At 35.6% G+C, this 14308-nt stretch overlaps 2 protein-coding genes across 2 annotated transcripts in view; one reads left to right on the top strand and one right to left on the bottom strand.

The window, feature by feature from the left end:
* The window catches only part of obscnb (obscurin, cytoskeletal calmodulin and titin-interacting RhoGEF b), a gene marked incomplete in the record, with an annotated part of 93132 nt that extends 89563 nt beyond the window's left edge, over window positions 1-3569 (top strand). Inside the window, 1 exon segment of the mRNA XM_024273526.2 lies at window positions 175-3569. Coding sequence (XP_024129294.1) covers window positions 175-1234 — 1060 coding nt within the window.
* A 185-nt stretch (window positions 3570-3754) lies between these two features.
* guk1a (guanylate kinase 1a) lies at window positions 3755-14302 on the bottom strand. The gene is made up of 7 exons (XM_024273535.2): window positions 13917-14302; window positions 10495-10608; window positions 8743-8784; window positions 8425-8660; window positions 8264-8348; window positions 8096-8181; window positions 3755-4448 (listed from the first exon to the last, which is right to left on the bottom strand). The coding sequence occupies exons 1-7, from the start codon at window positions 13948-13950 to the stop codon at window positions 4410-4412; spliced, it is 636 nt and encodes a 211-aa protein (XP_024129303.1). The 5' UTR covers window positions 13951-14302; the 3' UTR covers window positions 3755-4409.
* Between the last annotated feature and the right edge of the window lie 6 nt (window positions 14303-14308).

The following is a 14308-nucleotide window of genomic DNA, read 5'->3' as shown; positions in this document are numbered from 1 at the left end:
GACAAATTCCACATATCATCCAAACGGCGACATAAATGTTTACAGATGTTGATTCCACCTTAACTTGATTAGGTTTACTAAATAGCAACCGTGTGATTTATGAGTCTTCCAGCTCCAGCCGGTGTGTGAAATGTGCAGCGTTCTGTCTGAAACACCTCCTCCTCTTCATTGCAGTGAGGAGACCATTACCACCGTGGTGAAGAACCCGCGGATGAGGAGACACCGCTCGCCCGGTTTGATTGTCGCCGGTGCGCACCGCTCAGAGACGTCCACCCCCGAGCCCTCGTCGGGCCGGCCCAGAAGGATGCCCGCCCCGAGGAAGACCACCATCCCCACGCTTTACGTCACCGAGCCGGCGGGCGCAGAAGCCAGGCCGGTGGAGAGCAAGCCCAGGTGGGTTGAAGTGGAGGAGGTCATAGAGTACAAGGTCAACAAGTCCCCCCGGCTGTCGAGGAGGAGGGGGGTTTCACCGGCGGGGTCCGATCGCTCCGCCACGTCCTCCAGGGCGAGGAGGTCTGGGGAAAACCCCAATGCCAACAATTCCAACAACAAGCTGGTGGAGCAGCCACTCGTGCAGGAAGACGTCGGCGAGCACCTGCTGCCTCAGGAGGAGGAGGGGACTCTTGCTGCCGCTGGAGAACCGAGCGAGCTGTCGTCTGTTCTGACTGAGGAGGACAGTGAAGATCTGGATGATCAAACTGTCGTCTTTGAGTCTGACGAGGAAAACTCTGAACCCATCACCCTGAAACAAGGAGATCACGTTTTGACTCTGGAAGACTTGGAGGATTACGTCCCGGAGGAAGGAGAGACGTACAGGTCTTCAAGCTCCCACCGAGGCGCTGAGGAGAAGCCCTGCGAGGTCTCCGTGCTCCAGCGGGAGATCGGGGGGTCCACGGTGGGGCAGCCGGTGCTTCTCAACGTGGGCCGGCCCGACGCCGTGCCCAGGCAGAGGAGCGGCTTCTTCTGCCGCTTCAAGGAGCAGCTCTCCGGCAGCCTTTTCCCGTCTCCTTTCCCACAAGGCGGCGAGACCCGACGCCGGCCGGAGAGGAGAGTCCCGATCCAAGTGAGCCACGCCAAGCTAGAGGTCCAGCCCTCGTACTGCTCCGAGGTGCAGAGGGTCGAGGGCGGCCAGCAGAGCTTCAAAACCAAAGTGTCGACTCAGACTTACGGTTACACGTCCGTCGGAAACCCCGTCACTCTTCAAATCAAAGATAATGTTTATCAAAACCAGTAAAAATACCTAATAAATAACCCTTGTAGTCTTAAATAGGAGCTTTTCTACTTCAGAAAATGTCTCTCCATTCATACAAAGAAAGATATGTGGGCTAGATTTTACAGATCATTCCAGTTTAACTCTTTAACACCGGAGCTCCAGTGTTTATGTTACTGTAACTTTTCAAACGTTAGCACTATAATTCCAGCAGATTTTGAAGCAGAAAAGCGACGCTTTAATGGTTGACTCATTATCACTCGAAAAATTAATGTGTTTTCTTGTGACAACGAGATCCACTGTCTCATTATCAAAAGAAAATTAATGCTTTTTCGTGATAATGAGATCCAATATACCATTATCATGAGAAACTGAATTTTTCGAGATACCGAGATCCACAATATCATTTTCACGAGAAAATGATTTTTTTGTGTGTGATAACGAGATTCTATATATCATTATCACAAGAAAATAAATTTGTTTTCTTGTGATGATCCACTGTCTCATTATCACTCGAAAATGAATGTGTTTTCTTGTGATAACGAGATCCACTGTCTCATTATCACAAAAATGAATGTTTTTTTCGTGATAATGAGATCTAATATATCATTATCATGAGAAACTAGATTTGTTTCGAGATAACAAGATCCACTATATAATTTTCACGAGAAAATGAATATTTTTTGTGATAACGAGATCCTATATATCATTATCACGAGAAAATGAATTGGGTTTCTTGTAATAACAAGATCCGCTATCTCACAATTAAGAGAAAATAAATCTTTTTTATCGTGATAACAAGATCCTGTATCTCCTTATCACATGAAAATGAATTGGGTTTCTTGTAATAACAAGATCCGCTATCTCACAATTACGAGAAAATACATTTGTTTTCTCGTGATAACGAGATCCAGTATCTCATTATCACGAGAAAATGAATTTGTTTTTTTCGTCGCTTTTCTCCTTCAAAATCTGCTTGAATGATCGTGTTAGTGGCTGAAAAGTTACAGTATGTTAAAGATTTTGTATTTAAGCGTCATCGGCTACGCCTCAGGTGTTAAAGAAATCAATCAAGAAAGAACAGGATCCTCAAAGTTTTATGAAAGTAATGGAGTTTTTACAGTAGAAACTCGTAAGATTAAACAGATTAAAACAGATGGGAATTTTAAGTCAAGGTTATGTCAGCTGCAGACCATAAAAGCTTCAAAAATTCTCTAATTTATGCTTCTAAGCGATCATAAATATTGATCTGGAGATACATGGATCTAACTCAGGGATATGCAATTCGAGGGTCGCAGTATCTGCATGATTTCCAGATATCAGATATACTGATGACACAGTTCAGGTGTGTCCAGCCAATTAGGGCACATTATCACAAGAAAATGAGTTTTCTCGTGATAATGAGATCCAGTTTCGCATTATCATGTGAAAATGACAATTAGAACATGCCAGAGCAGGGGATGTTGGAAAACGTGAAGAAAAGCAGCCCTTGAGATGCCTGTTCCTGGTCTAATTGAAATTCTACTGTAATCATAAACAATTCATGACATTTTAATATGTAGAAGAGGCTGAAAGGGAGATTACTTTCAAAATATGAGCAAAAACAGATCCGTAAGTTTGTTTGTAGACATGCAAACTGCTCTCTTTGGTTTGATCTATTGGCTTTACAGTTATGGTCTTCCTCTATTCTTGTATATTTACAGACCCTTGAATGGAGGAAACCAATTATTTTTATTGCTCCACTTAAGACGAATCTCAATTTCATTTTGCTCTTTGAATGACAAGTGAAATAAGTATGTACAAAAGTCAAATAGAAGCGTTTATTTTGTCATTTTCCATTATTTTTATGTTGGTTTTTTTTTTGTCAAAATTTCCGAAAGTCTAATGAAATAGAGTTTTTGAAATTCTGAAATTATTAGTTATTGTCTTGGCTTTATTGCTTTTGGGTTTGTTGAACACAAAATATTCTAGTTAGTGGATTCTACATGAATGAACAAATTATAGAATATTTGCTGGTTTATGATTATTTTTATCTTTCAAGAATTACATTTCTAATGTTCTGCTCAAACAACTTTGACATGCAGGAGTCGGGGTCGTTACCTTACAAATATTTAACACGTGTGACTGCATGAAGTTGCTTATTTGAATCTTTTTGCTCTGAGAAATCAGAACTTTTCCTCGTTGAAGTGCAGGATTGGAGAACATTTTCCTCTTCCTTACAAGAGTGTGGTTTAGTATGTAATTTACGGCGTACGTTGTGCCATATTACAGCACTAATGGATTGTAATTGTAAAGTACACATGTAGTTTTGGACATAAACGGCTGAATAAAATAGTTGAAATAAATATATTTATTGCAATTTTTCCCTCTTATTTTTAATGCATTTTGACACCACAAAATTCATTATTCTTTTAAAAAAATGATTAAACTTTTTTAAAAAGCCAATTTTTAAGGAGCTAGTTTAAAAAAAATGACATTGAATACTTTAAAAAACAATATAATTGGGGAGAAAAAGAGGTTTTTAACTTATGAATGACACATTTCTTTTGTTCCAGGTAAGATATTCTCTGTGCTTTATTTTACAGGATGTATACAAAGATAAAGTGTCACCGTATCCTTAGACTTAAAGACTTTTTACTGTACAGATGAAGCTGTAAAGTGAGAAAAATACACAACATTTTTGTACAAATATACACTTTTAAAATATTTCCACTTAAAGCACCAACAGAAGCGTAGACGGGAAGCAAACCTTCCTCTGTAGTTACATTATTTTAGCACAAACAAATTAATAAAAAAATAAAAGGATTCAATATCTTAAAATAAGAGGAAAAGGTTAACTTTTCTACATCGATACACAATCAAAAAAAGAAACAGACACAGTTGTGGACTGAACTCCTCCCCATGACAGAACTACTATAGAAAATTATGTCTGCTGTTCATTTTGTCAACATGATGATAAAATAATTGGACTTCAAGTAAAACGTATTTGCGTACTAACTCCATTAATGTAAAAACAACTAAATAAACTATATTTTGGAAACAGCTACTCCAACATTGTAAAACCTAGAGATTGTAAAAGGTGTTTTTGGAGGCAGAGGTGTGTTGTTGTAGCTTCACAAACCATCTGAAGGAATGTACAAAAACAAGATGTAAAGGAGTGACTGGACAAGACTCAAATATGTCAAAAAGATGCCGCGTTTCATGAAGAGGCTTTGACTTCCTTCACCTTCGTAATTTCCTAAAAAGAAAAAAATACTTTTATTAGGTGATTTAAAGTGTTTAAGATTTAAAAGGAAGTGAAAACAAACCTAGAGACACAAACATTTGTAAATAAAGTTTTAGGTAGCAGAATTGTAAAAGTAAGAAAGTAATATAAAAAAAGATTTGCAAGGATTTTACTGGAACAATAAAAACAGAGCGATGAATTATGTACAGAAACCAAAAACAGCCTGCCCTCCTGTTTTTTGACAGTTTTCTCATGATAGCAAGATCCAATATCTCATTATCACAAGAAAATGAATTTGTTTTCTCGTGTTAATGAGATAGTGGATCTTGTTATCACGAGAAAACAAATTAATTCAATAAATTTAATTTCTTGTGATAATGAGATCCACTAACTCATTATCAGGAGAAAATGAATTTGTTTTCTCACGATAGCGAGATCCAATATCTCATCAAGAGAAAATGAATTTGTTTTCTCTCGACAAAGAGATCCGCCATCTCATTATCACAAAAAAAATGAATTTGTTTTCTTGTGATAACGAGATCCACTATCTCTGTGAGGAAATTATTTTTTTCTTGCTATAACAAGATCCACTATTGCATTACCACGAGACAATGAATTTGTTTTCTCGCGATAACGAGATCCACCATCTCATTATTACGAGAAAATGAATTTGTTTTCTTTTGATAACATGATCCACTATCTCTTAAAGAGAATATTTTTTTCTCGCGACAAGATCCACTATCTCATTATCACAAGAAAATGAATTTGAGTTGTCGTGATGAGATCCACTAGCTCATTATCATGAGAAAATGTATTTTCTTGTGATAATGAGATCCCTTATTCCATTATCACGAGAAAATGAATTCAGTTTTTTGTGATAATGAGATAATAAAGAATATTCAGTAGCGTCCCTCTCTACCTTTCCCGCAGTGAGATGCCGAGACTTTACCTGTTTTAAGTCTGATTATTTTTCTGGTATTTGTGGTACATTACATGACATGTTGAATGACAAAACCCAGGGTCAACGAGCATCTCTGCATGGTGCGTTCACTGAGCTCCAGACATTAGCGGACCCAAAGAGCCCAACTCAGTACGCCATAATATGCTTTTATAATGTTTGTTCTAGAGTTTTAGACAAATAAAGGGATGGAGGCTGTTGAATAAGACAGAATCAAGGTGATTGAAGACGGTATATCCACTAATAAATAAAAAAATAGGCTAAAAAACTACTTTTGTGGAGTGTTGTCTTCAGCAATCTTAAAACAGGTAAAGTCTCGGCGTCTCACTGCAAGAGAGGAACAGAGGGACGATACAGTATATTTTAAATTACATTGTTTCTCGTGATAACGAGATAGTGGATCTCATTGTCACAAGACAACAAGCGCAAAAAAAATCTAGGGTATGCCATTTTCGGCTTCTGTAGAATTGTATACTAGCATTTTTTATGGCAGTTTTTGCAAAACTTTAAAGAAACATTTTAAATTTCTGGATTTTAAAACATAGTTTTTAAAAAGGCACAAAGCTTATTAATTGGATGAACATTAATTAATTAATAATTGGTAAGAACATTGGAATTATAAAGTGACTGCATCAAAACAAGTTTTATATCAACTTCAATGAATTTAATCGATTAATTTAAAATTGACGTTTAAGTACATTTTTAGATTATTTTTTGGAGAAAATCTGGAATTTTTTCACTGGTTTGATTTTGCAACTTGCAGACTTGGAGAAACAAACTGCAAATCTTTTCCTGCAAAATCTGCCCTGTAGAAAATGTTCAAGCTGGCACCAGCTCACAAAACAGCTGTCACATTGTTTTACAAGCATTTTTACAGCTTGTTTTTAGTTTCACTTTGACTTCAGGTCAACTAAGGAGATGTTAAAAATAAAAATGTTTTGTTAAATACATTGTGTCATTTATGTTTTGTGTCTAGGAGAAGAAAATTGATTGAAATTGTCAATCGAATTTAGTGTAAAACAATCAGAGATTTTATTTTCAGGCTATATAAAGTTTTAATTTATTTTCTCACACATACACAGCTGATTGACAATATCTAATCCATGTTCATCAGGAACAAGCTGAAAGCTTCAATGTGCTAAAAATGATGCCAGAATGCTTTAAACAAAAAAAAAAAAGGAATGTCTAAGAAATGCAAATTGTTGGATTTTCATAGCGCATTCAAATCTCATGTAAATGCAGATGATGCACTTTTGTTTGGGTAAAACTACAAGACTGTTTGTGTTTGATTGACCTTGAGAGCCCTGCTGAGGATAAACGACCTTGTTAGAGCAGCAGCAGACACCTGCCTCCATGCCCCCTGAGCCGCTTCTTGCCTCGACATGTTCTCATGTTAGCTGAGCGTGGAAACACGACGACGCTGAGGACATTCGTTAAAAACTTTTTCCATTCTGGCAAACATCAGAAAAACTCTAGGAGGACTTTAAACCTCACTTTCACTACCTGGAACTAGGGCTGCCACGACTAGTCGACGACTTATTTAGTCGTTAATTTGTATTGTATGGAGTCAAGTGTAGTAAACTTGAAAGTAATAATGGCATTATGCTAACTTTTTGGACTATTTTGGCATTTATTAAGGTTTTTAGGCTGTTTCTGAGTTTAGCTAATATTTTAGCTGCATGCTAGCTATTTTGACTAATTTAGTTTTTTCATTTTTTAGGCTAATTTGAAGTTTAGCTAATATTTTAGCTGCATGCTAGCTATTTTGACTAATTTTGGTTTTTCATTTTTTGGGCTAATTTGGAGTTTAGCTAATATTTTAGCTGCATGCTAGCTTTTTGGCTAATTTGTTTTTTTTTCAGTTTTTAGGCTAATTTGGAGTTTAGCTAATATTTTAGCTGCATGCTAGCTATTTTGACTAATTTTGTATTTTTTTTTCATTTTTTAGGCTAATTTGGAGTTTAGCTAATATTTTAGCTGCATGCTAGCTATTTTGACTGATTTTGTTTTTTCTTTTTTTTAGGCTAATTTGGAGTTTAGCTAATATTTCTGCTGTATACTAGCTTTTTTGGCTAATTTGTATTTTCGGCTCTTTTGGAGTTTAGCTAATATTTTAGCTGCATGCTAGCTATTTTGGCTAATTTTTTTTTTGTTTGTTTGTTTTTTAGGCTAATTTGGAGTTTAGCAAATATTTCTGCTGCATACTAGCTTTTTTGGCTAATTTGTATTTTTGGCTCTTTTGGAGTTTAGCTAATATTTTAGTTGCATGTTAGCTATTTTGGCTAATTTAGGCTTATTCAGTTTTTAGGCTAATTTGGCATTTAACTAATATTTTAGCTGACTATCAGTTTCAGTGTTTTCAGCTATCAGCATTAGCATTTTCAGCATCCAAATTCAGCTTACAGCATTCACACTAGCATTATGCAGGTAATGCTATATATTTAGTTTTTATTGATGGTTATGACGTGTGTTTGCGAATGACCTGATTAGTCGACTAATTGGAAAAAATAATCAGTATGTAAGTCGACTATTAAAATAGTCGCTTGTTGCAGAACAACCCAGAACTAAGTAATACGTTTTTTTAGATTCCATCTCAGAATTTGTCGTCCATCCTCACACAAGATGCTCCTCCGGTTGTTTGCTGCACTGGTTTGAACCGGTTTCTTAAGTTGCGTTTCTGTTCTCTCAGGAGATGACTCACCTCATGAAGAGCTTGTTTTAGACTCCCGTAAGCCTCCTCCAAATTATTGTTGACAATCACCACATCAAAGACATTTGGTTCTTTACCTAGAATAAAAAAACACTTATTAAAGTAAATCCTTCCTTAAAAACTGCTGTTTTGGTTTATTCCAGAAAGCGAGCTGCTTACTAAACTCCATGTCTACTTTGGCTGCACGTAAACGCTTCTGGACGCTCTCCTCTGACTCCGTCTTTCTGCCTCTTAGACGTTCCTCCTGTAGCCATAAAACATAAGAAACTTGTTTTAGTGAGAAATAATAAGTTTCTTCAGAAAAATGGGTTTCCCCTCACCAGGACTTCCAAAGACGGAGGCTGGATGGAGATGTACATGGGGTTGAGGTCGGTCTGCTTGATGTTCTTCACGCCCTGCATGTCGATGTCCAGAATGCAGATGAGGTTCTTGGCCTGGACGGCCTGCACGGCGGCTTTACTGGTTCCGTACAGGTTCCCGGAGAACTCGGCGTTCTCAATGAAGTCTCCGTTGTTGATGCCGGCCTGCATCTCCTCGCGGGAAACGAAGTGGTAATCTGGATTAGAAATGGAGAAGTGTTAGCGAGGAGTAAAGGAAGAACACGGCAGTGACCAGGACGGAGGAGGTGGAAACCGCACCGATGCCGTTCTGCTCTCCAGGTCGAGGCTTTCTGGTCGTATCTGGAAGGACAGGATTTGGTCATTATGAGGTCCGTTTGCAGGAAAACACGAACGAACAAACCTATTTTTAGACTAAAAAGATTTTTATTTACAGCAAATATAGAAAGAGTGAGCCCACATTCACAAGCAAAAGAGAACGTTCGCTTTACTGTTGACTGTAAACTACATTTGTAATTCCGTAAAAAAAAAAAAAATTGTGTCTGATTGCTATCAAAGACAAAAAAATACCCAGTTTAAAATAAAGAACACAACTAAGTTTCACCGATATAGTAAAATAAGTGATCAAACAAGGTTTTATAGGACGATTTATGTGACCAAAATGTCTATTTTTTTTCTTTTGTTTCACTTTTTATTGGTGGCTTTTTCTTATGATTGATAGTTCTGGACGGATCGATCCAAAAATATCGACAGTATTGATCTCAAGCTGGTTTAGGATAACAGATATTGATATTTCTACTCTTTTTTAAACTTTTATCAGCAAAAATGATACTTTTGCTGATACTTTTGACATTTTTTATTGTGCTTAAATTGTTATTTTAACAAACTATTTTCCATATAATTGAAAATATTGTCCTAATTCTGTTTTTATGTTTATCATGGAATGTTAAAAGGGAAACTTCCAAAAAAAAAAAAAATTCACAGGACTTAAAAACAATCGAGATTTTAAGGTTTCTTGTCAGACACCTCACATTTACAAAAAATATCGGCATTGGTATCGATATCGCGATATTAATCGGTATCGGATCGATACCCGAATGCACAGGATCGCCCAGCCCTATAAATCATAACATACAGTTGCTACTTATTGTTTGGAAGAATTATTAATCTCACTTTTGGTCTCATTCATTTCAATTTTAACAAACTTTTCAAACCTTAAAATGTTATATAAATTACTTTAAAAGCTTTAGAAAGTTAATTTTATTGCTTAAATTACCTATTTAGATATGATTGAGACAATTAATTTTAGAATTGAACCATTTTAACACAATTTTAAAAGCTTTTGAAGAGATTTAATTGAATGCTTTCCAGTTTCTTGTACGTTAACTTTAGAACAATCAGACTATTAACACGAGATTTATAGTTAATCATGGCTAATTGCTTGATCTCATGGGATTTCCTTTGGGAAATATTGTCAGAAAAAATATTCTTCAAAAAATTAAAGATGTAAAATTGGTAAAACCGATCAGGCAGAGGGAGTACCAGCAGTGTTGATAAGGTTTTAAGAAATAAATGCTTATCAAAAATTGATTGTGCAACTGTAGTATCATTTGAAAAACAAACAGTATGTTGGTTAAAATGTATTAAAATGTATAAAATCAATCAAGACGTAAATAACTGATTTCTGGCAAACTGAAGTTTCTCTTCGTCTTTTTATGTATGAAAAAAAAACATCCAATCATAAGCTTCCTTCTGCCGTGTTTCATTATTTATAGCTTTAAATGCCATATGAATGAGAAATATCTCGCTTTTTGGGTTTTTGGTAAAAGAATGAAACTGTATCGTGTCAACAAAAAGTTAGTTGAACCTTTTATGTATCGATTTGTGGATCAGATGAGATGGAAAGATACACAACCCTACAAGAAATACATTATTTTAGCTCCTGGTACCAAAAGTAGGAGCACATTTATCACATAGAGCTTTACAAAGTACTTTGGATTGCATCTTTATATCCAACAAAATAATAGTAAACGATAAGAAGACGGGACTCACGGGACACGCTGAAGCCAAACACGCTGTCGTATTCGCTCATGAGTTTCTTCAGCAGGGTGCTCTTTCCCGCCCCCGACGGGCCACTGAACACCACGGGCCTGGGTCCAGCCATCGCTGGAGGAGAAAAGAGGAATCAAACTCAAACCACTGAATTCTCTTTGCAGACGATCCACATTCCAGAAGCAGAAACAGGCCCGACTGGTTCAGTCAGTAAATACCAAAGGGAGCAGCTCTGTTAGCTTGATGCTGAGGAAAAAGTATTTCCCCAACCAACATCCTCTTCATCTTTATGTCGTTTTTAGATAAAAACGACATAAAGAAATGTTCTTTCTTATAAAAAACAAACCTCAAAAGGGTCTAAAACATTAAGCTACACTATTTAAAAAAAATCCTCCGATCCAACAGAATCTAATCTTTTGATTTTCTCACATTTTTCTTGTCAAATATTGTCAGAATCAGTGATTTCCCTCACGAAAACAAACTTTACTGTTCCTGCTTACCTTTCCTGAACTGATGCAGCGCTCGAGAAGACAGAAAAATGATCGGACTGTTACTGTGTGAGGAGTTAGAAACAGATGGGAGGGACGCTGACAGGGTGGAGCTGCTTCTTCCACGTCAGCTTCAGCTTTCTGTTTCTTTTTTTCCATTGTAAACATTACAACAGCCCCATAAAGAGCCGCCGCGTCACTGGTGTTTAAAGGGATATGCTGAACTGCTCTTCAGGTCAAACCTTCTTTACCAAAACCAAAACCAAACTCTGCTTTAATCGTGCTGAACGCATCATTTTCATAAAAACATCCTTTAATTTTCCAGACTAAACCAGTTCCAACTAACACATGTGAAAACACTGATGCCTTTCACGGCAATTATTAAGCAGCTCTATGGAGCTATTTTGGGGCCATAAATGTTTGAAACCCGAATAAAACATTTTTTTTAGTGTTTGTACAGAAAAAATGTTAAATGCCCAAAACGTTTTGCTATTCTAAAATAAACTTAATTATTTTCAGCTTCAAATATTCTGTTTTTTTAATTTCAAAATTTCAATTTAAAATTTTTTTTTTCTTTCTTTGATAGCGCTTTGAACGGGTTAGAACAGGAGCGTGGTTTGTACTCAATAAACACCCGTTTTAGGACTCTTCAGACTATGAGTCTATCACAGCTCTAAGAGTCAGTGAACGCACCAGGACTGAAGTTACCGCCCTCATCGATTTTGATTGGTCCTTCGTGTTAGCCCCGCCCCAATGCAATGTGCAACAACTGAAATTTTCAAATTCAAAAATGAAGAAAAAAAAGAGTTGAAAGTGAAAAAAAAGTTTTGAAATTGAAATTTTGAAACCTAAAAACCAGAACATTTGAGGCTGAAAAATAATTAAGTTTTATTTTAGAATAGCAAAAAGTTTTGGACATTTTTACATTTTTTTTGGCCAAACACCAACATTTTTTTCAAAATGTTTTATTTGGGTTTTAAATATTTATGGCCCCAAAATAGCTCCATACAGCTCCAGTCAAGAGAGAATGGACAAAAAATGAAGAAACGAAGGTAAAAATAAAACATTATAGTTTTTACAAGACCACGTCACCATGTTTGCAGGTTTCTGACAAAGAAACAAACCTAAAACAAAGTCTGATAAATTATTTATATATATATATATATATATATATTTAATTACAAAATATAAAATCTATAATAGTGCTGCCACAATTATTTTAATAGTCGCCTAATTGGGTCAAGCACAAAGTGGATGTAAAACACATTCCAACCATCGTTAGCTTTAAACTGACTAAAAATAAAGACAATTAAGATGATAGTTTATTAAAAATCTAATGAATCGTGCAAATTAATTCCTTAATTTGTTTCTAGCATTAAAACAAGACTTAAATCGAACGAGGTCGGCTTCTGAAACAAGGAATTATTGTTCACTAAAGATAAAGTTTTGGTCTTACTGACTCAAAAAAAGAAAAAGTGATTTTTTTGTTCAACTTTACTACACTCTGACTCCAAATAATATAAACGAATAATCGACTATTTTAATAGTCGTCGATGAATCATAGCAGCACTAATATATATTTAATTACGAATCATAGAATCTACAGTTGCATCAATTTAAGATATTTAAAAAAGCCTACAGGTTTGATGGATATTTCTACTTATAAAGAATGTTTTTTTTCTTTTTAAGAACTTCAGTTTTCACTCAGGAAGATCAGCTTCTGAAATCTCTAACGGTTTTCCAAAGATCAACCTTTCCTACTTAAGAGAGGCTGACAGGAAATGAGAAACATGTGCAGCAACAATCAGCTCAGCCAAAACAAACCGAGATTCATGTGATCCGAATTACAACCAAATGAAAATCATGTGAATTCTGTAAAATTTACAAAGCACAAGCAGCTAAACCCTGAATTACTTTATTGTGCATCAATATATATACATAACATTTCAGTTTATATTAAAGTTTAAAAAATGCAAACAAATAAGTGATTTAAGGAAAATAAAATGCAACTTTCATTAGTTAAATAATCAAATTCAACATAAAAAATGACATAAATGTGTTCTTTGTCATTAAAAAAACTAAAATAGAATTTTATCAGAGGAATTGATTAATCAATGCTATATACATGTTTTAAGTGAATATCAATAGATTTTCCTTAAGAAAGCACACAGAAAATATAGATTTATTGATTTTAAAGTCTGAATTTAGCTGGTATATTATTATAGCGAAGGAATAAACTGTCTTATTTGGTGCTGATATTTTTCTATTAATTTACTTCCTCAATATTTCTCCATAAATAGCTAAAAAAAAATTAAATTATAATAAAAATGCCTGTTATTTGTAGTGTTGAGTCAAACAAGACTATTGTTGTTTTGTTCTAAACAAAAACAACAAATATTATGTTAAAAAATGGTCAAGTTGTCCAACTTTTCAGTAAACTCTATTTTAATATTTTAAATATAATTTTTTTGTGATAACTCATAATTAAAAGCAGATGTTTAAAATGCAAAATTTCAGTGACAAATAAAAATGTATAAAATGTAATAATTTGCATTAACAAGCAAATTAAATATTTAATAACTAATTTTAAAAGGCAGAATAAAAAGAAACACAATTGTTAGTGAGTTAATTGTTTCCCTAAAATTACATTTTACAAATAGGCTCCTATTATAAGTTGAAAATAGACAAAATTGGAAGATTCTGGATGTATTTGATGCTAAAATTAAAAGTTATGTCAGACATCTGGGATAATAATGCTGCCAGAAATCAGATTAAACACATTTTAACTGGATTTAACTCCGGCACCATCTTTTCCTGCAGCTCCGTGACAACAATCTGTCTCCACAAATGAATGGATAGTTCGGACACGGAGAGGATAAAACGAACAGAACTCCAGCCGGAGGACAGAAAACACAACAAACTCCTCATTCCTACCTGAAAACAGTCTGATAAAATGTCTCATGTACATCGGGAGGCAGGTTTGTCTGATTCCGGAGACGGTTCTCGGAGCATTTTCTGCCTCCGCCGCCCTTCTCCTCACCGCGAGACGCTGACGTCATCAGTACGTACCCAAACACGTTACGTCCGCGCGCGCCGCCGGACGCGACCAAATCAAATACACAAAACAAGCAGGAATTGCTCGTTAGTGGAGAAAAACGTTGTATTGTTTCTATTTTATTACTTGCAGATGTCGTATTTGTATTTTTTGAAGACATTTATGTTTAATTGAATAAATAAATATTTAGTTTCGGCGTGTTTGCAACCGTAAGCTACGCGAGAGTTTAGCTTTAAGGCTCTGCTCTCTTTACCGCGTTATTTGGTTTTTT

Source organism: Oryzias melastigma, linkage group LG17 (assembly GCF_002922805.2).
Source record: "Oryzias melastigma strain HK-1 linkage group LG17, ASM292280v2, whole genome shotgun sequence".
NCBI lineage: Eukaryota > Metazoa > Chordata > Actinopteri > Beloniformes > Adrianichthyidae > Oryzias > Oryzias melastigma.
This window is presented reverse-complemented; position numbering and strand designations above follow the sequence as displayed.